This window comes from Arvicola amphibius, chromosome 1 (assembly GCF_903992535.2).
Source record: "Arvicola amphibius chromosome 1, mArvAmp1.2, whole genome shotgun sequence".
NCBI lineage: Eukaryota > Metazoa > Chordata > Mammalia > Rodentia > Cricetidae > Arvicola > Arvicola amphibius.
Window position 1 is genome coordinate 16,720,745 of NC_052047.1, and position 25,637 is coordinate 16,746,381.

Consider the following 25,637-nt stretch of genomic DNA (forward strand, 5'->3'; position numbering starts at 1 on the left):
AGCCAGGCACAGCAGTCTACATCCATGACCCCAGGGCACGGAGATAGAGAGACACCGTCATGTCAGTGGAAGCCGGGAGCTCCAGGGCCAGTGAGAGACCATGGCTAAAAAGTTAGGTCGAGAGTGACAGAATGACAGCTGAGGTCGCCCGCTGGCCTCCACGAGCACACACATATATACAAAAAGGGAAGAGGACTAGAAGTAGATCTCACTTTAGGATGATAATCTGCAATGAAGGGATAATCCATCTTCTTTCTTGAAAGAAAAATTTAGGGGGCTGGAGAGATGGCTCAGTGGATAAAGCCCTTGCTGCCAAGCCCGACTACCAGAGTTCCATCCCGATGACCCACATGGAAGGAGGGGACTGACTCCCTAGCTATCTTCTGACCACCACACAGATGCCATGGCACCTGCAACCCTCCCCATACACAATCAACAGATGGACGCAATAAAAAGGAAACATTTAATAGGATCTGGCTGGGAATATATAACTCAGAGGACAATTTCTTACCTAGGGTTTGGGAGGCATCTCTAGGCCCCACCCTGAGAACTGGAAAGGAGAGAGAGAAGGCAGACAAACCTCCTGTGGGTCATGGCCCCGAGACTGTCAAATGACCCTTTCCCAGGGGTGACCTAAGAACATCGGAAAACACAGATATTTATACATTACAATTCATAACAGTGGCAAAATTACAGTTATAAATATCAATAAAAATAATTTTAGGTCCTCGTTAGTATAGTGGTGGAAAAAAACATAATTTTAGGGTTGGGAGTCACCACAACATGAGGACCTGTATTAAAGGGTTGCAGTCTTAGGAATGTTAAGAACCACTGAGCTAGGATTTCTGTCTCACAGATGAAATGAGAAAAAGCCTCTTCTCTTTGACAGTTCAGGTACAAAAAGCACAAACCAGTCAGGTTTCCTATTCTTTCTTCTTGGGCAGAGAAAGGTTTTTTATCTAGGAAACACTTAGCTTTCCTTATTTCAAGTAGCCCAGGGCAAACAAGCTAAAGTTTAAATAAAATAATCTTGAATATCTAAGAGTCTAAAGGTCATAATGTTACTTTATGGGACTGGAGACACTTAGTGTTCAAGGTCGTTGTTTGCTCTTTCCTAGGATCCAGGTTCAATCCCCAACACCCACAAGATGGATTACAACCAAGCTTTTCTCACTCCAGTGCCAGGGGATCCAATGTCCTTGTCTGGGGTCCATAGGCACACACACATTTAGATAAAAACACTTAAAAAGTCTGTATTGGTTTAAGATGAATACCCTACGTTGACCATTACACATTTTACCTTAGGAGAAAATGTTTTAGAGCTAGCTAGCAGTGGGGCAAAATAAAAAATCCAGACGATTTCTTTATTTCTAGAAATTAAAAAAGTTGAATTTTGAAAATGTGCTGAAAATTTTCATGATAGAAAGCTTTTTCTTTCTTTTTTTTTTCCTGGGTAGGCAGTGGTGGTGCACTCCTTTAATCCCAGCACTCAAGAGGTAGAGGCAGGTGGAGCTCTCTGAGTTCGAGGCCAGCCAGGTCTACAGAGTGAAGGTTTTTTGTTTGTTTGTTTATTTGTTTGTATCCACACCCCTACGATAAGGTAGGGGCAATCTAGGTTATTACCCTGCCACCAAGCTACACCCCCCACACAGAGATTTCTCCCACACTACCAGCCTCTCCATTTTTTAAAATCTAAGAACTCTCATTGTCTTTATCTTTTTTGCCTTTGACAAGTCCTGGCCACAGGAGGAAAACTGCACAACCACTCATCATTTATTTATGTGAACTCTCTGCATGTCCACTTGCGATTATGCTGTCTTACTAAGAAAGACTTCATAATACACTTGTGATTTTGCTGTCTTAAGGAAGGCTTCATACTCTATATATTATACATAGATACTACATATAACATAAATTATCCACACACAATTTAAAACCAGTTCTTCAGTTCCCACCAGAGTTGGCCTTCTGTACCTATCTCAAGGTTGAGGGTACCAACGGCCCCTCAGCATCGTCCCAACACGTTTTAGATATCACATTCCTTCCAGAAACCTCTCAGCTCTACCGTGACCTGGACCGAAGCTCTCAAGTCACCCCGTCCGCACCCCTACCGGCCAGGCAGCTCCGCCCCCAGGGCGGAGCCCAGGCGGAGCCGCTCGCTCACCTCCCAGCCTCGGTCTCAGCCTCCGGTGCGCGCGGCGCATGTGCGCGGAGCCCCCCCTCCCCCGCCCTGGATTCCGCTTTCCCTCGGCTCGCGCCACAGCGGCCACCACCGGGCCCCGCACCGCCTCCGGATCCCATGGCCGGGACGCGCTGGGTGCTAGGGGCGTTGCTCCGGGGCTGCGGCTGCAACTGCAGCAGCTGCCGGCGCACCGGCGCCGACTGCCTGCCCTTCTACTCGGCCGCCGGCACCTTCCCGTCGGGCGTCTCAGGCCGCCGCCGCCTGCTGCTGCTGCTCGGGGCCGCCGCGGCCGCCGCCTCGCAGACGCGCGGCCTGCAGCTCGGGCCCGCGGCCGCCGGGAGACTGGCGGGTCCCGTGCCCGCCCGACCCTCCGCCGCCGCGGCCGCCGCAGCCTCCTACTCGGCCCTGCGCGCCCCGCTGCTCCCGCCGTCGCTGGCGGCCGCCGCGGGCCCGGCGCGGGGTTACAGCCAGGTAGGTGGCGGCCGCGCGCCCGTGCCCATCCGCGCCGTCCGCGTGCGCCTCGCGTGCGCGCCCGGGGATCCGCGGCACGCGCCGCACCCCCGCCTCCCTCCCGCTCCGTCCTCCTATTGGGCACGGGAACAAGGGACGCTCTCCCGGCCCCGGCTTTTCTCCTTGTTTTGTTCCCTCCGACGGTTGGGCGGTTGGGCAGTGTAAGTGTGGCTGGGGTGAATGTTGAGGCCTTGTTTCCCGCCGGGCCCATGGTAGGTTTTGGGGGGGCCGCCCGACGCCCCCCATCCCGCGTCCCCCCCTTAGCCTTCTGCCCGCCGGAGGGAAAGCTGAGAGGCCGGAGCCCGCGGAGGGTCGGGGCCGGCCGTGCGGTGGGAGCGGTAGGCCGGGCGGCTCGGGCCTCCTCGGCCGGCCACCGACGCGCAGTCCCGCGCGCACGGGAGCGTGGGCTAACCTGGGAACGGACCCCGCGCGCCGCTCTCCCGCGTCCGCGGGCAGCCGGCGGCCGTCCACCTGACTGAAGGTCACCTCTGCAAGTCCACTTGTCTTGACAGAAGGGCCTTTCGGGCCGCGGGTGTCCGCGGACGCGGGGAGCTCAGGGGAGACCGTGGGAAGTTGGGGGAGCAACGAGTGTTGGGCGGGGGCGACCGTGGGTGAGGGTTTAGGGGCCACATCTGTGAACCTGCGCTCTCATTCTTTATCGTTTCCCGTCTCTTAAGAAAGACGTTTAAAAAATTCATATTGCAACTATTTTGTCCTCTGTATGTGAAGCGTTTCGCTTTCGCGTCTTAGGTGGCATTGGGGAAGTGCCCGCACGCTTTTGGTCTTCCTACCCCCTGATGCCACGGGCCATGTTTATCTTAATTCAGTTTTGCGTCTGCTTGAATTTATGATATTTGGGAGGTTAATCTGCATGGCTCATGTGTGCCAGTAGCTGAGCTAATTGATTTGAATCCTGGCCCAATACTTTCTGCTGCCCTTTTCTGCAAAAGCCTGATGTTTATGGAATTCTGGGAAAACTCGGGAAAGTAGCAGTGTCTCAGGCTATTGCTTGGTGGCCTTCGATGTTCTTTCCAGCATCCTCTTGTTCTCACGTTAATCTTTCATCCATATCTCAGTGTCTTTTTATTAACTTCCTTTGCCTACAGAGTTCAGTATCCTTCATGGAGTCCAACACTCAAGGCCATCGACGGCTATTGTGTGGCCCTGGGTTCTCTTTGCTAGCCAGAGTCTGACTCTTTCTTCTACTGTCCGGTTTAGACAAATGAGATAGCCATTTTTTCAAATGTTACTACTTCCCCCCATGCCTCTCAAATCGGAAAGTGGTATCTTTTATAACTCTTGTAAGGCCATCTTGTGTGTTTGTTCTTTTTTTCTGTATTTTTTGAAATTTACGGTACTTTGTATTTTAATTATAACACTTAAGGCATCTTGTTCTGTATCTAACCTTGTTCTAGACAGTCAGTGCTTTATTTAAGATGGCCTGGTGTGATTTGTGTGTATGGGGCCCTTAAGTATAGTCAATTGAAGGAGCTGTTGCACCGATTTTAATGGAGGCACTCTAACTGCCAGCGATGGAAAGGCAGCAGTGCCTTCAGTGCATGTACTACCACCTGAACAAACTTGTATGTTGTCTTAGGATATCAAATATAAACCCCAAACAAAGCCACGCTGGTACGTAGTAAGACTGTATATAGCCAGCACTCTGGAGGCTGAGGCAGGAGGATTATGGTGAGGTTGGGGCAGCCTGGGCCACATGGAGAGACACACTTTCAAACCGAAACAGAACCAGAGGTTGGAGAAGTGTGCTTTCTACCTGAAATAATCTCGTGTGCATCTGTTTGTAGATGTAAGCATTTTCTAAAGAAGTTGTCCAAGAAATGTTTTTACAATTCTTTTTTCTTGAAAGGAGTCCAAAACTACCTACCTGGAAGACCTCCCACCGCTACCTGAGTACGAACTGAGCCCATCCAAGTTAGCTCAGGAGGTGGATGATGTCTATCTCATTCGAGCTCAGGGACTGCCTTGGTCCTGCACTGTGGAGGATGTTCTTAACTTTTTCTCAGGTATGTCTTACATGTGTTTTAAGGAAGTAGCTTTGTGTGAGTGGAAGGTAGTCCTACAAAAATCCAAGTCTAGATGCTCTGAAGGCAGCTCTCTCTCAGGGTGAGGACGGGTTAGTTCTTCATACCATAGCACTGTGGGTGCTATATGTAGTACATCCTTAAAGACTGGATTTAGCACAAATAAGTCATGTTAACATGACAGAGTGTGAGATCAGTTGACACTTGTTTTCCTATGTGTTTGACTATGGCCATGGGAATCTGTAGAAGCTGCTCTTGTCATACACTTAGATAAGTTGCACTGAGTCCTCCTGTTATTACGTTTGGGAGATTTCCTAGTGTGTGGTTAGTTTTTATTACTCCTCTGACTGTGATTTTATATTTTCCTCTTAAACTGAATGTATCAGCCACTGTAAACTCGATGGTGTGTGGGTCTGATGTTCTGTAAGCCCCTGACTGCTTATGTCTTGGGTTTCCATGATAAGAAATGGGCAGTATAAAGTTGTCTTTTGGTGTCAGGAAAGGGGGCAAGGTTAGATTATTGTAGTGATTATTTTTGTAGCAAGTACTTTATGGATATGTTTTTAAAGGAAGCCAATTAGGATTAAACAAGTCATTTAATGGTTGGACAGTGAGTGATGAGCTTCTGTGCTTTCTGTGCTTGGTTTGCTTTTTTTAATGCCACTGCCCCTCCCAGGGTCTCCCTGTGTAGACCAGGCTGGCTTCAAACTCAAGAGATCTGCCTGCCTCTGCCTCCCAAGTGCTGGGATTAAAGGCATGCACCACATATCTTTTTTACTTGGAACATTTTTAGACTCTACCACCACCTTCATTAGTATTTGAATGGTTTAAGTAAAGAATCTGGGAGAGTGGTTGGAGGAGGGGAAATATGATAAAAATATATTGTCCATGAAAAAGATGAAAAGATTTGATGGGCAGTTTTGGTTCCTGCATTGTTAGAAAGTTGCATTGTAGTGATGTGTAAAGCTGAGACAAAACTTTGATTTCTATTTTTAAGTGACTTTAATCATATTTTTAGACTGCAGAATCCGCAACAGTGAAAATGGAATCCATTTCCTCTTAAATAGAGATGGGAAACGGAGGGGTGATGCCTTAATTGAGATGGAGTCCGAGCAGGACGTGCAGAAGGCCTTAGAAAAGCACCGGATGTACATGGGGCAGCGCTATGTGGAAGGTGTGTAGGCTCTAGTTCAGACTTTAAACTTTTCAAGGCAGTTGTCATGTGATCCATTGTTAATGGTGCATACTTAAATGCTACACATCAAACAGATTTTATTAGCTTACTAAGAATTAGGTTTCAATAGCATTTTTCAAATAAAATGTTAATTCTACAGCTTGTGAAAGTGAAGCGTGTGTCTGTCTGTCTGTGTGTGTGTGTGTGTCTGTGGAATGTTCAAGTGAATGCTGGTGCCCTGAGGGTGACAGGTGTCAGATCCCTTGCAGCTGGAGTTAGCAGACTGTTTTGAACTACTACCTGATATCGTTGCTGGGAACCAGACTGGGTCTTCTCTGAAAAAAATTACATGCCCTTAGCTGCTGAGCTGTCTCTTCAGCTCTGCTTTGTTTTGATTTTTAAAGATAGTTTTTCTGATTATTTGTGTGGTAGGGTCCACAAAGTAATACCACAGAACAATTCTAAGACGATGATTCTCTCCTTCCATTTTATGGTTTCTCGTGTCCTTGGGACACTGAGCAGTCTCCTTGCCCCAGTCTCGGTTGTTGATGTAAAGTATTGCGTAAGTTTAGCTTAAAACTGTGAGCATTAGATAAGGTATTACTGGAACACAGTAAATATCCAATAAATGTTACTTAATACATTCTTGACAGAAATTCATAAGGATTAAAACTATTAATGTTTGAATTTAAGTAGCAGTGTAATTGATGTTTTTTTAAAGTTGAGTTTCCTTTGTTATATAAGTTTCGAATCCATTTTTGTGCTTTTTTCTGTAGTGTATGAGATAAACAATGAAGATGTAGATGCCTTAATGAAGAACCTGCAGGTCAAGTCTTCTCCTGTGGTAAATGATGGTGTGGTTCGCTTGAGAGGACTTCCTTATAGCTGCAATGAGAAAGACATTGTCGACTTCTTTGCAGGTGCTTGGCAGTTATAGCGTGTTTGGACTGATGTTCTCTTTCCCAGTGCTGTTCTTCCTTTTGTACCTCTGAGATGTTTTGGCCTTTCAGGCAGATCTTTGGGTCATGTCAACTTACAGAGTTGTTCCATGACATTTGTTTAACTATGAAGAAACTATTTTCTTAAAATAGTGGTCATTTTTGTCTGAGACAATAATAATTTATATGACTTAAAAGCATCTGGGCTGGAAGATGTAGCTCAGTTAGTAGACTGCTTGCCTAGCATTCGCAAAGCCCTGAGTCAGATCCCAGTGCCACCTAAACTGGGTATGGCAGTGCACACCTATAATCCCAACACCGTAGGAGGAGGAGGAAGAAAAGCATCATCTAACTTCTAACTGCAAAATGTGCATGTCAGTAACTTTGCTTGTGTCCTAAGGTAAAACCCAAGGGGGCGGTGGTGGAGGGCTGAGGAAAAACTTTGAGAGGGGGGAGGAGAGAGGGAGGGAGAGGAGTGTTTATTTGTAACATTCTTCAGGCTTCAAGTCTGACCTTGCTTTTGTATCTTCCTGCCTTTGCCTGATAAGTTCTTAGGTTTGGGTTACATAATAACTGTTTGTCCTTGTGGGTGTGCAGCTTTGAAGTTGGCAAATAGTACCTAAATTTTATTAGTGCATGAATAAAATTGTTAACTCTAATGAAGAAAGTGCTGTTGGCAGCACTGATTTGTAAATTTTTTTGTATTCTAGGACTAAACATAGTAGACATTACTTTTGTGATGGACTATAGAGGAAGAAGAAAAACAGGGGAAGCCTATGTACAGTTTGAAGAACCAGAAATGGCCAGCCAAGCGCTTCTAAAGCACAGGGAGGAGATTGGGAACAGGTGAGTGGAGCAGCTGTTAGCCAGGTCATTTTGATGAGTGTGTTGATGTCAAGTTATCCAGACATAGAAAACTAGGGTATGCCACAGTGAACCACTAAATGTTCATCAGATTCATTTCTTTGAAATGAATTTGAATTTAATTCAATTCAATTTAATTGAAATTTTGAAATTTCTTTGAATCTAAGTGACAGGTAGTCCTAAAATCCGAGTGCAGCTGTGTTCTATGCTCCGTTTGTTTTTGTATTTCAATCCAGGATTTCTTTGTATAGTGTTGGCTGTTCTAGAACTAGCTTTGTAGAACAGGCTGGCCTCAAATTCAGAGATCCACCTGCTTCTGTCTCCCAGCTGCTGGGATAAAGACTTGTGCCACCACTGCCAAGCAAAAACTTTCTTTGTTGTTTTTAATAGGTGCTTTTAATGAGGTTTTCTTTCATAATCACAATATTGTAACATTTAACAACATTAGCACCTATTAAAATATTGCTCATAGCTGCCCACAGTCAATCACATTTTCCCATTTGTAACAAGAATATTTTTATAGTTGACTTGTGAGCCAGGATCTAAGCCCTTCAGATCGTCCATGTGTTGTAGCACAAATACCACCAATTTTAGGAAACTAGAGCACATCCACATTTTTTTCCAGTCCCTCTGCTTTATTTTGTTTTATCCTTTGTTTTCTTGTTTATTTTTTTTTTCAAGACAGTTTCTCTGTGTAGCCCTGATTATCCTAGAACTCACTCTGAAGATCAGGCTAGCCTCAAACTCATAGAGTGGACTGCCTCTGCCTTCTGAGTGCTGGCATTAAAGGATTAAAGGCGTGAGCCACCACTGCCAGCAGTCCCTCTCCATTTTATGTGTTTGTGGTGTATTACTGTGTGTGCATGTGGTGGGTGTGCATGCACATGATGATGCTGGAGGCCAGAAGTTAATATTGTATCTTCTTCAATTTCTTTCCACCTTACTTATTCAGCTCCACTGAACCTGGGGCTTGATTAGCCAGACTGTTGGCCAGCAAGTCCCTGGGATCATCTGGCTCTGCCCTCCTCCCCTCCAGCTCTGAGGTCAAAGATAGGTTACCACACTCAGCTTTTACGTTGATACTGGGGATCTGAACTCAGCCTCATGCACATGTAGCAAGCATCTGAGCCTTCTCCTTAGCCCATCCATCCCTCCTCTTTTAAAAATACAGTGATCGGCTTCTTGAAGTCAGTTGTCTTGTTTAGTGTTTCATGTTCTGATCATATTAGAATATAATAAAAATGAGGTAGGAGAGATATATGCTAATCTTCATTTTTGGAGATTAATAAAATTGCGTACTTTTAAAATCACTGTTTTGCAATGTTCTTTAGAAATTTTTTTAGATTTACTTATATTTTGTTCACATGGATTATCTGGGCACTACATGCATGCCTAATACCCAGGAATGTCAGAAGAGGGTGTTAGATCCCCTGGAACTGGAGTTAGGATGATTGTGAGCCACCATTTCGACCATTTCGGTGCTGGTAATTGAGCCAGAGTTATCTGTAAGAATAAGTGCTCTTAACTGCTGAGCCAACTCCGGGCTGTTTTGTTGCCTTTTACTTAGCTCCTTTTAAAATTAAAAGGAGAAGAAGCTTTTCAAAGCTTGTGTATTTCAGGATCCTCTTGAACTGATCAGAGTTCTTGAGTTCTTCTGGAGGGTACAAGGACTTTTTTTTTTAAAGAGATTGATTTATTTTTGTTTATATGTGACTGGTTTGCGTTCATGCATATATGTGTACCACATGCATGCCTCTTGTTGGATCTGGTGGAACTGGTGTTAGTGATGGTGTGCGCCACCATATGGATGATAGGAATTGAACCTGGCTCCTCGAAAAGAGCAAGTGCTCTTATCTACTGGCACACGGTCTTTCTTGTAGCCTAGACTAGCCTGAAATTTACAAAATGGACCAGACTGGCTCAGACTTGCCATACTCCAGCCTCTCCCTCCTGAATATTAATGTGTGTGTCACCGCTGCTGTTATTCAAAGAAATGGTGTTCATTTGGTCTTCTTAGTTGTCCTTCCTGGGGCTTAAGGACGGAACCTAGGGCTTTGTGTATGCTAAGTGAGGTGCTTTATCAGTGAACAGTGCTCATTTATCTATCCTGGAACCCAGGCTGATCTTAAATTTGCATTCACTTAAAACTTTTCTATTTATGCGCATGTGTACATATGAGTGCACACTTGTGCCAAAGCTTGTCTTTGGAGTCAGAGGACAACTTGGACATCATTCCATCGCATGTGTTCTGGAGATCAAAATTACATCGTTAGGCTTGGTAGCAGCGCCATTGCCCACTGAGCTATCTCGCTGGCTCCCCAGCTTGATTTGTATCGTATGCTGGCCTAAAACTTTGAGCTTCCTGTTTCCACCCCTAATGCTGGGATTAAAGGTGTGTGCCACTGCGCCTGATGGTATTAGGATAATTCTTGAATTTCTCGTTAGGTGCTTAGTGAAGTTCTGGAGAATTTCTTTATAGCTTTTAGTGTTTTATATAGAATTAACTATGCAAAATCGACCTGTAAGCCCTTGAGATTGTTAGCTGTGGAAAGAAAAAGAACAAAAAAATTTATTTATTGAGACAGGGTTTCTCTGTAGCTTTGGAGCCTGTCCTGGAAGTAGCTTTTGTAGAGATCCACCTGCCTCTGCCTCCCAAGTGCTGGGTGTGTGCCACTACCACCTGGCTCCAACAAAAAAAAATTGTCTGTTTTCATTATTATAAGAAATTTTTAGGGTATGCTGACTTTACAAAAGAATGTGCTTATTTTGTTTCAAGTTTTAGATGCTTAAAAGTCCAGCGTGGTGGGGTTTTGGAGTCCAGCCCCTCAAAACCTTTATTCTGAATAGCCAAGAGTGGTTAGTGTGTGAATAAACAAATAATAGATCGTGGGCTGGGAGGGTGGCTTAGCAGGTTAAAGTGCCTACTCCCTAGCCCAATGACCTGAGCTGAACCCCAGACCCACGTCAGGGCTGAAGGAGAAACAGACTCCACAACGCTGTTCTTTGTCTTCCACACAAACACTCAATACTTGCACATGTACTGTTTTTAACAAAAAAAATCTTTCGATTTTTACCAATAAAGATTTGGGAACTGCATGCTGGGGTGAAAACAGAGGAAGCAAGCACCCAGCTGGCCCAAACTGAATGTCCCTCCCTTCTACTTCCTATGTGTGCCTCCATCTGTCCTCCTGACTCCCCCTTACTCTGTTTTTTTTCTTAATAATCTTGTGTTCACTTCCTGTTGACTAGTTACTTTCTCTGCCTCTTGATCTATATTTGACTTTATTTAATCCTGTTTACAATATTCAAGCAGAAAGCTCTTGGATTAAAGGTGTGTCCTAGGCCATATCACAACTAGAAACTGGTTTTTCTAATAAATAATGTAATTTTGGGGTTCAGTATGATCAAATATTCTGCAGTAATTTGCACAATAATAATAAAATTAAAAATACATTTTGGAGAAGGAAGCTTTGTTTTGTTTTTTTTTGTTTGTTTGTTTTTTCGAGACAGGGTTTCTCTGCAGCTTTAGAGCCTGTCCTGGAACTAGCTCTTGTAGACCAGGCTGGTCTCGAACTCACAGAGATCCGCCTGCCTCTGCCTCCCGAGTGCTGGGATTAAAGGCGTGCGCCACCACCGCCCGGCTGGAGAAGGAAGCTTTAAGATGACTGAGGTTATGTATGGTCAGATTTATGTAATAGTTTTCTAGTGGCCTGAGAACTTTCCAGTCAGTGCAGAAAACATCTCCCCCTGTGTCTTATCTCTTAAACGCTGAACAGTATCTCCCAGTTCTCTCTCTCTCTCTCGGTTTTTTGAGACAGGGTTTCTCTGTGTCCTAGAACTTTCTCTGTAGACCAGGCTGGCCTTGAACTCACAGAGATCCACCTGCCTCTACCTCCCAAGTGCTGGACAGTGGTGGCATATGCCTTTAATCCCAGCACTTGGGAGGCAGAGGTAAGTGAACCTCTTGAGTTCGAGGCCAGCCTGTTCTACAGAGTTGAGTTCTAGGACAACCAGGGCTGTTATACATAGAAAACCTATTTTTGAGAAGCCAAGTAATAATAATAGTAATCTCTTTCAAAAAACATACATTTAAAACTACCTAATTAAAAAGTACCATATGCATAAACATACAGTAATGAGCCTGATATTTTGGCAACAATATTACCAAAATTATCATGTTGACCTACTCTGTCAAAAGCACTTGTCATGAATTAATATGTAGGTGGGCTTTTTATTCCTGCTGTTGTCTTTGGATATCCATGTTTTATAAGCTGTTGGAATATATATAACTTGGTTATTTTAATTTTTTTAAAAATTGGTATATTGTGTATGCAAGTGCCCCAAGATGCCAGAAGAGGATGTCAGAGTCCCTTGTGCTGGGGTTGCAGATGGTTGTGAGCTGCTCCATGTGGGTGCTGGGAACTGAACAAGGATCTTCTGGAAGAGCAGCAAGTGCTCTTAGCTGCTGAGCCTTCTCTCCAGCCACACATACCTAATTATTATTATTATTATTTTTTTTTCTAATTATTATTTTTTAAAGTTAATTTGTGCCTTTTCATTTTGCTTTGTTGTATATAGATACATAGAAATATTCCCAAGCAGAAGAAATGAAGTTCGAACACATGTTGGAGCTCATAAGGGAAAGAAAGTGGTATCGTCGTCTCCTTCTGCTAAATATATAACTGAGCCAGAGGTAGTATTTGAGGAACATGAAGTAAATGAAGATATTCAGCCTGTGACAGCTTTTGAAAGTGATAAAGAGATAGGTAAGGTCCTGCCTTTTCTGAGGATTGTCTTGTATGTATGTTTAGATTTTCTTGAGCTGTTTTTATGGTCAGCTTATATGAAATTATGAGATTCAGAATAGGGGTGTTGAGTTAAAGATTGAATATGAGTGTAGAATGTACTTAGTCTAGATGCACAAATTATGTTTTTAAATAAAAATTTGCATGTATTTTGCATGTATACCTATATGAATCCAGGTGGGCATGCACATGTGTGGGGGTCAGAGGACAACTTCCAGAGTTGGGTCTCTCCGCTAGGGGGCCCAGGAATAGAACTTAGGTTGTCAGGGTTGGTGGTGGGCGCCATTACTGCCTGAACTTGGCTGGCAGCTACTGTTAGTTTTAAACATTATTATTTTTAATTAGCGTATGTGTGTCCATGTCCATGTGATAGTACCAGGGAAGCCAAAGGGCATTTCTAGAGCTGGAGTTAAAAGCAGTTGAGAGTTGCCTGATACGGTCTGGGCACTGAACTCAGGTCCTCTGCTAGAGAAGCTTCAGTCCTTTATTAGTTTTTATTATTATATTTATTTTTTGTGTGTGGCTGTTTGTGTATTGCATGGCTGTGTGCCGCTGTGGTGCTGTGGCTCTGGACCATCAGGCTTTCGCGCAGGTGCCACCTGTTTGTCTACACTGTCATTTCGTAGGTGCTCAAAGCTGGGTGCAGTGCAAATGGAGTAACAGACCAAGGCAAAATGCCAGCATTTAAGCTAAAGTGGGAAATGATTTGTTTCTTTTATTGATTGATTGATTGATTGGATTTTTCAAGACAGGGTCTCTCTGTAACTTTGGAGCCTGTCCTGGAGCTAGCTCTTGTAGACCAGGCTGGCCTTGAACTCACAGAGATCCGCCTGCCTCTGCCTCCCGAGTGCTGGGACTAAAGGTGTGCGTCTCCACCGCCCGGCATGGGGGGAATGATGTGGATAGAGTGGGATGTTGACTAAGGACTCTTTTGGCCTCTGGGTTGGGGTCTTTTGAAATTTGGAAGTGCATACAGATCCAGTGCTCTGGGATCGTCCTGTCACTGTATTTGCTGTCTTTCTGTTCTTAGTGCCCACTTTACAGTTTAATTAATGCCCCTTTATCTTATCACATGTGATAAATTCTTCATTTGGGAGTGGTTTGAGTTCCTAAGTGATCTAAAGTAGCAGAAATTTCAGGTTTTTGGCTTTAAAGTCCATGCACTCTGGGTCAAGATGAATTGAGGATTTTGACTTAAAGGTCATATCTAACTATCTGCTAACAGCTCTGGAAGCTTTGTGTCCTTGTATTTTTTTCTTCCTCAGAACTGCCTAAGGAGACGTCAGAGAAACCTCCAGAGGCCGTCGACTTTGGATCTGCACCTTCACTCCATTTTGTCCACATGCGGGGCTTGCCTTTCCAAGCGAATGCCCAAGACATTATAAATGTGTGTGCCAGTAAGCCTCGGAGACATTATAAATGTGTGTGCCAGCAAGTCTCAGGGTTGCGCATCCAAGGTTGGACTTGTGTTAATTTGGAGCAGGCTGGGGGAAAGCAGTGTTTCTGGCAAGGCCTTTGTTAGCCTCCATCCCACCCCAGCAGAGGCTGTCCCATCCTCTGTAGCTGAAGTGTGGGACTGACATAGGACGTGGTCCCAGGAGTTTGGGGCCAGCTTGGCCATCCTTGACCCTATCACTTCAAAAAAGCAATTATAATTTAAGGAGGAAAAATCAGGATTTTATAGAGACAAATAAGGTGTAGGGTTAATCATCGGAATAGGAGAGGTGGTTTTTTTGAGGAAGTTGATTCAGTTCATTTACTTTTAGTTTAGGTGCTTAGACTTGGCTGCACCTATTGCATTTTCCTCAGAGTCAGACTTCTCTTTCCGCCATGTGGGTCCTGGAATTGAACCTCAGGTATAGGGCTTGGTAGCTAAGGGCCTTTACTTGCTGAGCCATCTTGCTGGAAGAGTAGAATTCATAATTTTTGTTGTTGTTGTTGGCCTTGCTCAGTTCTTTGCTCCATTGAAGCCTGTGAGGATCACCATGGAGTACAGCTCTAGTGGGAAGGCCACTGGAGAAGCTGACGTGCACTTTAAGACCCATGAGGACGCTGTAGCAGCTATGCTCAAGGACCGGTCCCATGTTCGTGAGTATGACCCATTGTTTTCCTGTCAAGTGCCTAGAAGTTTTCCTTTTCAAATTGTATTCCTTTAGTACTACCAAACTGATTATTTTACTTATTTCTGTTTAGATTTAGTTTTCCTTGATGTCTGTTTTTGTTTTTTTAATTTTGTGCTTGTGTATATTTAGTTTGAGACAGCGTCTTTCTTTGTAGACTAGACCAGTGTCAGACTCACGGTTGTCTTTCCTCAGGTTCCTATGTCCCAGGGTTAAAGATACAGGCTAGCATACCCAGTTATTATTATCATTTTGAGATGGGAAGCTCACTGTTATCCAGACTAACCTACTGAACCTATGATCTCAAACTCAAGGGACTCCAGTGATCTTCCACTCCAGCTTCCAAGTAGTTGGGGATAGAGGTGTATGTCACCACACTTAGCTTTGTTTGTGTCTAATTAGGGAAAGGGTAAAGGATTTGTGTTGCTCTCTGAAGTAGGATAAAAAGGGTGTTAAGTCTTTTAGTCTTGCAAAACTAACTTTTTTTTCATATATTCAGAACATAGGTATATCGAGCTGTTCCTAAATTCATGTCCTAAAGGAAAATAAGAGTTGAACAGAACCCCAGATGATAAGGTAATTAAGCTACAACTGTGAAAAAACTTACACTAATTAATAATAGACTCACTAATTGATAATATGGCAGAAACAATTTTTACTAAGGATCTAATTAATTGTGAAGCATCAGTATAAAAATTTTTTAAATTTGTGTGGTGGCTTTAAGCATCATCTTTGTATAGATTCTTTTTGCATAATTCCTCACATAATGCTGTATGCTTAAACTAATTCTACAGTTTTAATAGCTGTAATCATAACACAGAAAATGTATTTTATATTATCTTCTTATCCCTTTAAAACTTAAGTACATTTCCTCATTTGTCTCACACACACACAGCACACACAAATTTCTTTTTAGAATTTCATACTTGAATGCTGTATTTACATCTTTTCTACCCTTCTCCCGTCCAGTTCCTCCCATGCCTCCCTCCATCCTCTCAAATTAATGACCACTGCATTGATTATTTTATATGCACACATACACTTCCCCTACTGGGTCCATTTAGTGTTGTCTGTGTGTTTATTTTGAGCTGAGCACTTAGGATTGGATACCCTATTTCAGGTTTTGCCTACGGAATTGCCTATAGCTTTTTGGGGGGGGATATCAGACAAGGTTTCTGTATATTACCCTCTGTAGACCAGGCTGGCCTCGACCTCAGAGATCTGCCTGTGTCTACCTCCTGAATGATGGGATTAAAGGCATGCACCATCACCGCTCAGCTGATTGCCTATAGTTCTTGATCTAAGGTGCAGCCTTGTGAAATTTCCTCCATCCATGTTGACATGTCAACTGATGGTGTCATTATGTAGGTCTTACAGGCAGCCATACTCTTGAGATTTCACTGTGCAGCCTTCTCTCAAGTCTAGAAGATGCTGCTCCTGCAGGCGTGCTGAGTGTCTAGCTCTCATCCTTTCCACCCTGCCCCATGAGATTTTCCCTGAGCCCTAGGGGTGGGCTTGTGTAGTACATGTGTTGGTGGGGCTGGCAAAGTCATTCTTTGCATGTTGCCTGTTTTGGGTCCCTGTAATAGTTTTTCTCTGATGAAGGGTGAGTGCTCTACTTGACATTCCTATCAGTGAATTTGGCTCTGTTTGATCTTTCTGTTTTGTTTTGGCTTTTTAGAAAGGGTTTGAGTAATGAGTATGAAGTGCCCTTTTTCCTTAAATGTTTACATGTATTCAATATATTGCACTTTAGTTGTTTTCTGAATGTGGTGATGGATTCTTTAAGGAACTTAACCGTCTTTTGAAAACACAGGTAATATATTTTTGGACATAAAGCATCAACATTGTAACTGTTAAACACATGTATTAGCTCGGTTCTCCACAAAATATATTTTATGTTCACTTCTGGATTCTAGGCTCTGTATATATACTAATGTCTAATTTTCCTTATCTATATTAATTGATTTGTTGGATAATTTGCACTATTTTAGTGGGGTGAACCTGAATTTGTCACTTTAAGTAATGTAGGAAAACATGTAAACATCTTTTATTATGAATACATAATTATTTTTTATTTATTTTTATCTTCAGGATGAAGCAGGAAGCATATCCTTTGCACATCTCTCTTGAACATGGGATACAAAGATCCAGTTGATAGACTGTGACCGCTAGAGAAAGGATCTGGGCGTCTGATGACAGTGCTCCGAAGGAAAATTCACAGTGGAGTGTTTAGATTGAGAAAGATTCAGTTTAGGATTATGAAATAAGCTACAAATTTAAAATTCCATTTAAACAGTCCTGGGTCTGATTGGGAAAGTCTGGTTTCTGTAACTTAGTTTCTGTCATAGAGGATATACTGCAGCTGTAAGATGATGTTTCCATTCAGTGCTGCTCTTTAGAACCTTATTCCTGCTTGTTTTTGCCTATGACTGAGAGCTCTGATGTAAAATTTCTCATGAAATAAAATAGTGGTGTATTTATACTAGACACTCACCAAAGCAAGGGAAGGTTTCAGAACTTTAATAAGGCAGTGTGATTTGGTCAAGTAGTGTTTAAATTTGTCTGTATTTGATTGCCTAGGAGTAGAAATTTTAAAAAAAAATACAAACCACAGGTTATTGAGCATAAGTGGTCACTTGGCAATTTGTCTGTAGAAACACTAGACTCACTCTGCCTCCCTAGGCCTTGACCTATAAAGGCTTTTAACTTTGGCACCTGTCTGTATCGAGAAGTTTAGGCTAATTTAAAATTTCCCTGAGTCTCCCTTTCCTTTACCTTTTTTCTTTCTTTCCTTCTTTATCTTTTTTGTTTTGGTTTGGTTTTGGACAAATCATAAGGCTGTTTGTTAGGTTTGAAATCATAAAGTGACATCAAAGCAGTCCAGACTGTAAGGACATTCATAGCTTCACTTGAATTAAACCAGGTCTAGTTGGAAATAAAACAATCCGACTCTCCTCATTTGCTTTTCCAGTGGGGTAGCCACCCCATATTTTAGAACAAGTAGGGGTGCCTTGCTTAAATAAAACTAGCATTTAATATATAATTGTGTGAGGGTTTATGAATAAAGCTGTATTTCTGTCACATTGTGGCAGTACCTTCTGCTTTAATACTAAATAGCTTGTTATTTAAATATTGGACAAAATGGCTGGCTTCAAAAATAGTCATTAATAAACTTAACTTTATGTATACCTGTGTAAAACAATCAAAGTCCTGTATATTTTCTTTACCTTGTTTTTGGGGTGACAGCTGCCACCAACAGATAATTCTCATTCTCTCTCTCCTCTCTCTGTGTGTGTGTGTGTGAGTGTGATGTTCTTGTTTGAGGAATCTGGTAATCCCTAGTTTGAGGTTTCCAAATCCAAATCCTGAAGTTTTATCACTGGTGCGCAGCTGCACTTGAATCTACTGTTCCCACTGTAGTCGGACATTTCTCCTGCCTGTCAGTTTACAAATAACCACTCAGAGACTTATTATTGCTTGTAAATGTTTGGCTGATAGTTCAGGCTTATTACTAAATAGCTCTTACATTTTAAGTTAACCCATATTCCATATTTATGCTCTGTCACATGGTACCTTTATTAGCATGGCACATTCATCTCCTGCTCCTTCTGTATCTGGCTGGTGACTCCTGACCCCACCCTTCTCCTTCCAACATCCTTAGTTTGGTTGCCCCACCTGTACTTTCTGCCTGGCTACTGGTCAATTAGCATTTTATTAAACCAATACAAGTGACAAATCTTTACAGTGTACAAGATGATTATTCCACAGCATTTTCTCCTTTTTATCATAATTAAAAAGGTTTTAACTCTTACATAGTAAGATCATAAATAGCAAAAAGTTGTCAAGTAAGGATTACAGTTACAATATTTAGTCTATTTGTATTTGACAAAGTTAGAGAAAAAACTTACTACGGAAGTCCAAAGTCTTGTACCTAACTTATCTTTTATTATAATGGAAAAAAGCTATAACTATCTAGTCTTCAACTCCATCAAGGACCCAGAAGGGATGAAATGTTACAGAATGACCTAATCTCAAGCTGTCTGGACAGTCACCCAAAGTTCCTCTGTAACGTTGTGGCATCTATCTTTGGTCTACAGGCTTAGCATACCTGACCAACGTTCCTGTGAAGCAGGGAATTCTGAAGAACCATTTTACCTGTCTGAGCAAAGTTTGGCAGTTGCCTTTCTTGTATCCTGCTGGTCCAGTTTGAACTGTGACTGGTAGCAATTGAGGCAAGGGCATTTTCTTTGCCTGCGTAGCTAGCTTTTGACATAAAGCAAACTCCATATGGAGTTTCTTTGGAAGTCCAAAGTCTTTGAAGTAATTGGTGCTGCTGGGAGCAGATGTGTCAAACTGACAGAAAACGCCAGTAAACTGGATAAGTTGCAGAAATTTTCAGCTTTTGAGTCTGTAGTACCTTTACCTGCTGAGTTGGTGGGACTATAGTCCTGCACAAGCTCAACTAGACAGACTTTTATTTCTGCAGGGTTTTCCTTTGTTGCCTGTGCTTTTATGTTGTATCTAGAACGTCATCACTAAATTCAATGTCATGAAGCTTTTTCAGAAGTTTAGCTCTTACACTTAAGTTCTGGTCAACTTTGTCTTTTGTATGCTACAGAAGTCCAACTTCATTTCTGTGCACATGGGTGTCCAGTTTTCTTGGTCTTGGCACCCTTGTCAGAGATTTATACTTAACAGGTTTATTTCTAGGCTGCCTGTGCTTGATGCCAGCATCATTTTGACGTAGTTACTGTAGTTGTAAGTGTTGACATTAATTATATGGCCTCTGAATTCATACTTTATGGAGTTGACTAGGAAGTTCCTTGAAATTGTATGAATAAAATCTTAGGAAAGATCCCCCCCCCCCCATTTTTGCAGAAAATTTGGATGGTATGGGGATACCCTTCCCCCACCAAAGGATCTTCCCATGTAGGTCAGGCCCTAAATTTGTGATCCCTTTGCCTAGGCTCCTGCAGTGTTTGTATGGTAATGTTTTCTAGTCTATGAACATAGTGTCAGTTAATTTCATGTGGAACATTCTGTAGTTTTTACTGTGTGAGTTCTAGCTAATTTCACTTTTACTTGGTTGATGCTGTTGCTCAGTGTTAGGAAACAATTTTTAAGGAAGATTCCCTAGGGATAATTATATTTGAGTATTCATGACTTGGCTCCTTGTTTTTGCTTTTGGGATGGTCGCACAAAATAACAGCCTCAAATCTTTGTGTATATTCTTTCTTATATTCCATGCTAAGCAGCTGGCTCCTTAATTCAAAGCTAATTAGACCTGCCCCTCATATATAGTCCCGAAAACTGCTGACTTCTGTCACCAAAAACAATATGAACAAAAAAATCCAAAAGAAAAAATTACATGCCAGGCAGTGGTAGCACATGCCTTTAATTCTAGCACTCAGGAGGCAGAGTTCGAGGCCAGCCTGGTTTACAAAGCTAGTTCCTAGATAGGGCTACACAGAGAAACCCTGTCTCAAGACACCTACCCCCCAAAAAAGTATTTTGTAAAACAAAAAAAAAGGCAGGGGCTAGAGACATGGCTCAGTGGTTAAGAGCACTGGCTGCTCTTTCAGAGGACTGGGGTTCAGTTTTCAACATTCACAGGAATTTCCCAGCTGTCTCTATGGTTCTAGGGAAACTGGCCTCCTGGACAAACACACATAGAGGCAGAACACTCATTCACATAAAGACATTTAAAAAGAGGCAACCAACACAATAAATTAGAATTGCTAATTTTATTTCCTCCTAATATTCTTAAACTTCAGTTTCACCTGCAGGCGAACTTCTGAAATAACGACTTTCCGGGCTTTCCCCCTTTCTAGGAGACAGATTTGTCAGTATTCATCATTTAGCCCGGAATTCCATGCATGCATAGAATCATGTCTTCTGAGTCATAACTGGAGTCAAACAATCCAAACATACAACATAATCAGCAATGAAACCATTTCTTTCAGTCTTTTTTCAGTGTGCCCCGTGCCCACTCTTCTACAGAGGGTTTATTATGAAGAGATGTTTGAATATTATCTTTCCAAGAACCCTGCCTACGGGTTCTTATCTGTAGTTAAGGACTTCGTATCAAGTGAACAGTTAAATGTTTGAGTTCCTGTCCTCAGCCATTGACAAATCATGAGTACCTGGCTTAGCTTTACTTTAATCTACTCGCAAGAGGGAGGGGCTGGGGTAAGAGATGACTTGCTGTGGGAGGGATCCTAACAGCAGATTCTTCTGGGGCCATTACGTGGAAAAAAACCAGATGTTCTTGTTCACACAAAATCCTCATGGGTGTCTCCCCCACCCCAGAAAGAAAATCTGGTCCTGAAATTATAATGCATTACAGTATTACATTCAAAATTTATATTACTCTTAATTTCTTTCCCTGAGATTGGGTTCACAGTTTGGTAGATTAAAGAGGTAGATAGTGGGAGGTGAGAGGAAACTGTCCAGCAGCACCTGGGCAACAATTGTTTTTTGTTTTTATTTCTCTCAAGACAGGGTTTCTCTGTGTAACAGTCCTGGCTGTCCTGAAACTCACTGATAACCAGGCTGGCCTAGAACACTGAGATTTGCCTGCCTCTGCTTCCCGAGTGCTGGGATTAAAGATGTGCATCACCACTGCCTGGCAACATCATGTTACCCCCTGAGAATGGAAATGTAATGTTTCCTTCCATCTTCTTTTGGCAGTGATGCTGCGGTTAGGGTCTCACTTGCTAGGCAGTGCTTTTCCACTCAGCTACAGCCCAGTCTTATCACCTCATAGATAGAAAAACAGCCCAAAGACTGTGCCTCTAGACCCTCCAACGTGGGCTTGTTTAGGTGTTGAGAAAGGCTCAGCAACTTTTATTTATACACTCATTAGAGAAGATGAGCAAAGGTTCGAGCACCTCCAATTGCTGCCTTGCCCAATAGACCTGGTTTACTTCTATCTTTGCTACCAACTACGGTTGGTTCTAAGGACTGCTTCCAGGACATCCTGCATCTAACACGTGGAGGGAGAGGCCCAGCGTTAACACTCTGGCCTGGGTCTTGGTCTCGGTCTTAGGATGGGCTGGTGGAATACTGCTTCATCAGCTGCTTGTGACAGGGATTACACACTCGTTCTGGCTTGATGCTTGAAGGAAGAGGCAGTTCCTCTGCCATGCAGGCGTTACAGAAGGTTCCTCTGCAGTTCGTACATATGCTCTGCAAGATTGGGGGTGGGATAGACAGGGTCAAATGCGTCATTGCTCAGTGCATAATAAAGTACAGTGTGGCCGCTGTGTGCCAAACGACCCTGACCAGACATGTTCCTAAGGAACATGAAGTCAGCTATTAGACCTCGTTATTTAGCATGGATACCACAGAATCAAGAGAGACAAGAGTATATTCAGTCTCTGGAGCACACTTCACACTTTTGATCTCCCCAGTCACTGTTGGGTAGGCTAATTCTAAGTTCTAGCCAGTATCTAAGCACCCTGAAATGGTTTGGAGAAGCTAAAGTGTGCTCAACATCACCTCAAAGTTACCAGAGCACTGGTAAGCTTAATGCTACTCTCTGATGCCCCTATCCTGCTACCTGCATCTTGTCTGTAGGGATGCTAGTCTCCATACACATTCTGAACCTTTGGTAGCCAAACAATGTGTTGCCACAGCAGTGCCACCAGGGCAGCCGCAACAGGGTCACACAGACAGCACTTCATAGAAGGCTCCAGAGACACCATCTGAAGAGTGCATGGAATAAGGTGGGGGTTCCTTTTGTTTTTGAGGCAGGGTCTCCCTGTGTAGCCTTAGCTGGCCTTGAATTAGCAGAAACCGGCCTGCCTCTAGGAGTGCTGGGATGAAAGGTGTACACTATCATACCTGGCTGTTTTTTTTTTTTAAGACAAGGATTTAAGCTTGAACTTGGAACCCTTCGGCCTCAATCTTGTTGGCATAAGCTTGTCATTTTTATTGCAAGTTTGTTAGTGGGACATAGGAGGTGAAAAATTGAATTAAGTTAGCAGTTTCTTCTGTTTTGTAATACTTAAGAATTTCCAACCATATAGCAATGGTTCTGCTAATCTATGGCTATACCACACTGTAATTTTGTTAAGATTCAGCATGATGTAATCCAGAATTTGGGCACATTTCTTATAATTCTTCAAGCACCTACATGTTATATCCCTTTGAACATAACACCTCTTGAGCTTCTCTGGGTACCATATTGATGCTGAGGGATTTAGCCAGTCCCAAGCCAACTGAGGATGTTGTTGGATCTTTCTGATCTAGACTTTAACTACTCTCTGATGGCAAACTGGTAAAAGCACATGGAAAGGGGCCTGGTGGGGAGTGTGCCTCTGTTCTTCTGAGCACGCAACAGCCTGAGAGAAACATGAACCAAAGACTAGGGTGTGGGAGTTCAGAATGTCCTGCGTTAGCAGTCTCCAGCCATCGAGCTGGGATAATGTGCTGTGTAGTATGGAGCTGGGTGTGGCTCAGTGTAGAGCACTTGCCTAGGGTACACCAGGGGGGGCTGGATTCCATCAACAGAAAATGAAACACAGACTTAGTTGCAGGCATACACCGCAACTTCAGCTCTTGAGGTTACTACAGCCAGCTGCAGGCCATGTGGACTACACAGCAGACCAGTGAGATGGCTCTGCAGGTAAAAGGCTTACTGTGAAAGACTGAGAACTTAGAACCCATGTTGGAGAAGGGAACAGACCCTTCAAAGTTGTCCTCTGACCTCTGCATGGGCACCACGAGTAACGTCCCTCCCTCCCCACCCCTCTCTCACTCAGTTATAATAAATAAAAAGTAACAACAAAACTGGGTGCTCACCAAATAGTGTACTTTATAAATTAGTACTTCCTTATTTGTTTCAAATTAAGTATGTTCTTGTTTGTATTTCTGTTTAAGAGTAAGTTCCTCGCCTTGGCTTTCTGGTTCCCCCCTGGCACGAGAGGCATGCTGTGTTATGCACAGCGAAGTGCAGATTGCTCTTGGCAAGGAGCTGGCACAGCGCGTGTGTCTGTGAGAAGCGCTCACCTTCCTCAGGTTGACGTCGTGCTGGCACAGCTGGCACACCTGTGGCTTTTCAGAGAGCTCGGGCTGACCCTAAGACACAGTAAACCAGTTAACTCCTGAGCACAAGAACATGAGACTGTCGTAACGTTCTTGGCTCCTAAAGCCAGACACTGATGGGGAAAGACACAAATTACATATTTTCAAGTGTTCTATCATCTTAGCTCGTAATTCTGTTTCTAACAGGAAAACTCAAGCATTCACGGCCTCATTACTGTACTGAGCATGAGAACACTGGCTTCCTTTTAAATCTGGTAAGGTGAGTAGGTGCCTCAGGCACAGCAGCAGCACATGTCTGTCTCATGGGGTTGCCGTACTGTATTTTCAAGCAGTTTTATAATTGCCTAAACCACCATCTCCTGTAACCAGGCAAGACTTCCAGTGGAGGGGTTGGGATTCCAATCCAGCCACAAAACCTTCATCCTACAATTAGTCCTGCCTGCAAGATATGCTGGAGTAGAGGTGCCACAGAAACTGTGGGAGTGATCACCAATGACTGGTCTGTCTGAGACCACGCCACGAGCGGGAGCTCACCCCTGACACTGCCTGGAATGCCCAGGACCCAGAGGACGGACAGCCCAGGGACCTAGGATAGAACCAAACAAAGCCAATGAAACAACTCCTAATGAGACGCTGCTATGCTTGTAGACAGGAGCCTAGCATTATAGTCATCAGAGAGGCTTCATCCAGCAACTACTGGGGCAGGTGCAGAGACCCACAGCCAAACATCAGGCAGAGCTTGGGGAATCCAGCTGAAAGGGGGGAAGAGGATTGTAGGAGTGAGAGGGGTCAAGAACACAACACGAAAGCTCACAAAATCAGGGCTCATAGGGGCTCAGAGACTGGACCAATAATCAGAGAACATATACAGGTCTGACCTATGACCTCTGCATATATGTTACAGTTGTGTAGTTTGGTCTTGTGGGACTCCTAACAGTGGGAGTAGGGTGGGGGTGGGGGTTGTCTCTGACTCTTTTGCCTGCTTTTGGGTCTCCTTTCCTCCTATTGGGCTGCCTTGTCCAGCCTTAATGTAAGGGAGGTACCCAGTATTATTGCAACTTGATATTCTAAGTTTGGTTGAGATATCCCTGGGAGGCGGAGGCCTGCCCTGTTCTGCTGAAGGGAAACAGAGGAGGGGAGATGGGAGGGGAAGGTGTTGTTGGGATGTAACATATGAGAGAATCGATTAAAAGAAAGAAATTTTTAAAATGTTCAAAAGTGATCAAAAAGGGGCTGGAGAGAATGCTCAGCAGTTAAGAGCACTGGCTGCTCTTCTGGAGAAACTCAGTTCGAGTCCCAGCACTCACACGGTAGCTCACAACTGTCTCTAACTTCAGTTCTAGGGGATCCACACCCTCTTCTAGCCTCCGTGGGTACCACGTCCATACATTTAGGCAGATTATCAATACATTCTAAAGTAAAATAACAACAAAAACCTTTTACTAGTAACCAAAAAAAAAAAACAAAAACAAACAAACAAACAAAAAAAACAAAAAAAAACAAAAAACTTTTCCTCTCCATTTTAAGTAAGGAAAACTGAGAGAAGCAGTTCTTAGGTGCTGTTCCTCAGACGTCACATCATGTAGGAAATAAGAATTGCTGTTGGCCAAATGTCCAACGCTCCGAGCTACACCACTGACTCCCAGTCACATGATTCCCACTGACAAACGTTACACTTTGCAGTTCTGTTTCCAACACATTAGAGTATCAAGGAGCTAGCCAGGCAGTGGTGGCTCACGCCTTTAATCCCAGCACTCGGGAGGCAGAGGCAGAGGCAGGCAGATCTCTGTTGAGTTTGAGGCCACCCTGGTCTACAGAGCTAGTTCCAGGACAGCCAAGGATACACAGAGAAACCTTGTCTCGAAAAATAAACTGTAAATAAATAAATTAAAAAAAAAAGATTGTTAAGGGGGCTGGAGAGGTGGCTCAGTGGTTAAGAGCACTGCCTGCT

General features: G+C 43.4%; 2 protein-coding genes across 5 annotated transcripts in view; one reads left to right on the plus strand and one right to left on the minus strand.

Annotated features, from left to right (window-relative positions):
* Positions 1 to 2,281: 2,281 nt before the first annotated feature.
* Grsf1 (G-rich RNA sequence binding factor 1) lies at positions 2,282 to 17,840 on the plus strand. 2 transcript variants are annotated; one of them, XM_038345014.1, is made up of 10 exons: positions 2,282 to 2,653; positions 4,560 to 4,716; positions 5,753 to 5,908; positions 6,685 to 6,828; positions 7,557 to 7,692; positions 12,289 to 12,476; positions 13,781 to 13,902; positions 14,468 to 14,603; positions 15,135 to 15,211; positions 16,730 to 17,840. In XM_038345014.1, the coding sequence occupies exons 1-9, from the start codon at positions 2,300 to 2,302 to the stop codon at positions 15,182 to 15,184; spliced, it is 1,443 nt and encodes a 480-aa protein (XP_038200942.1). In that variant the 5' UTR covers positions 2,282 to 2,299; the 3' UTR covers positions 15,185 to 15,211; positions 16,730 to 17,840. The 2 variants fall into 2 exon arrangements, with proteins under 2 accessions (XP_038200942.1, XP_038200951.1); XM_038345023.1 differs by lacking the exon at positions 2,282 to 2,653 and adding an exon at positions 2,783 to 2,904.
* A 3,590-nt stretch (positions 17,841 to 21,430) lies between these two features.
* Positions 21,431 to 25,637, minus strand: part of Rufy3 (RUN and FYVE domain containing 3) — an 83,217-nt gene continuing 79,010 nt past the window's right edge. For all 3 annotated transcript variants that reach the window (XM_038321483.1, XM_038321491.1, XM_038321499.1), the window contains exons 17-18: positions 23,651 to 23,719; positions 21,431 to 21,826 (exon numbers count right to left, since the gene is read on the minus strand). In XM_038321483.1, coding sequence (XP_038177411.1) covers positions 21,683 to 21,826; positions 23,651 to 23,719 — 213 coding nt within the window. In that variant the 3' untranslated portion in view covers positions 21,431 to 21,682. The remainder of the gene's footprint in view (positions 21,827 to 23,650; positions 23,720 to 25,637) is intronic.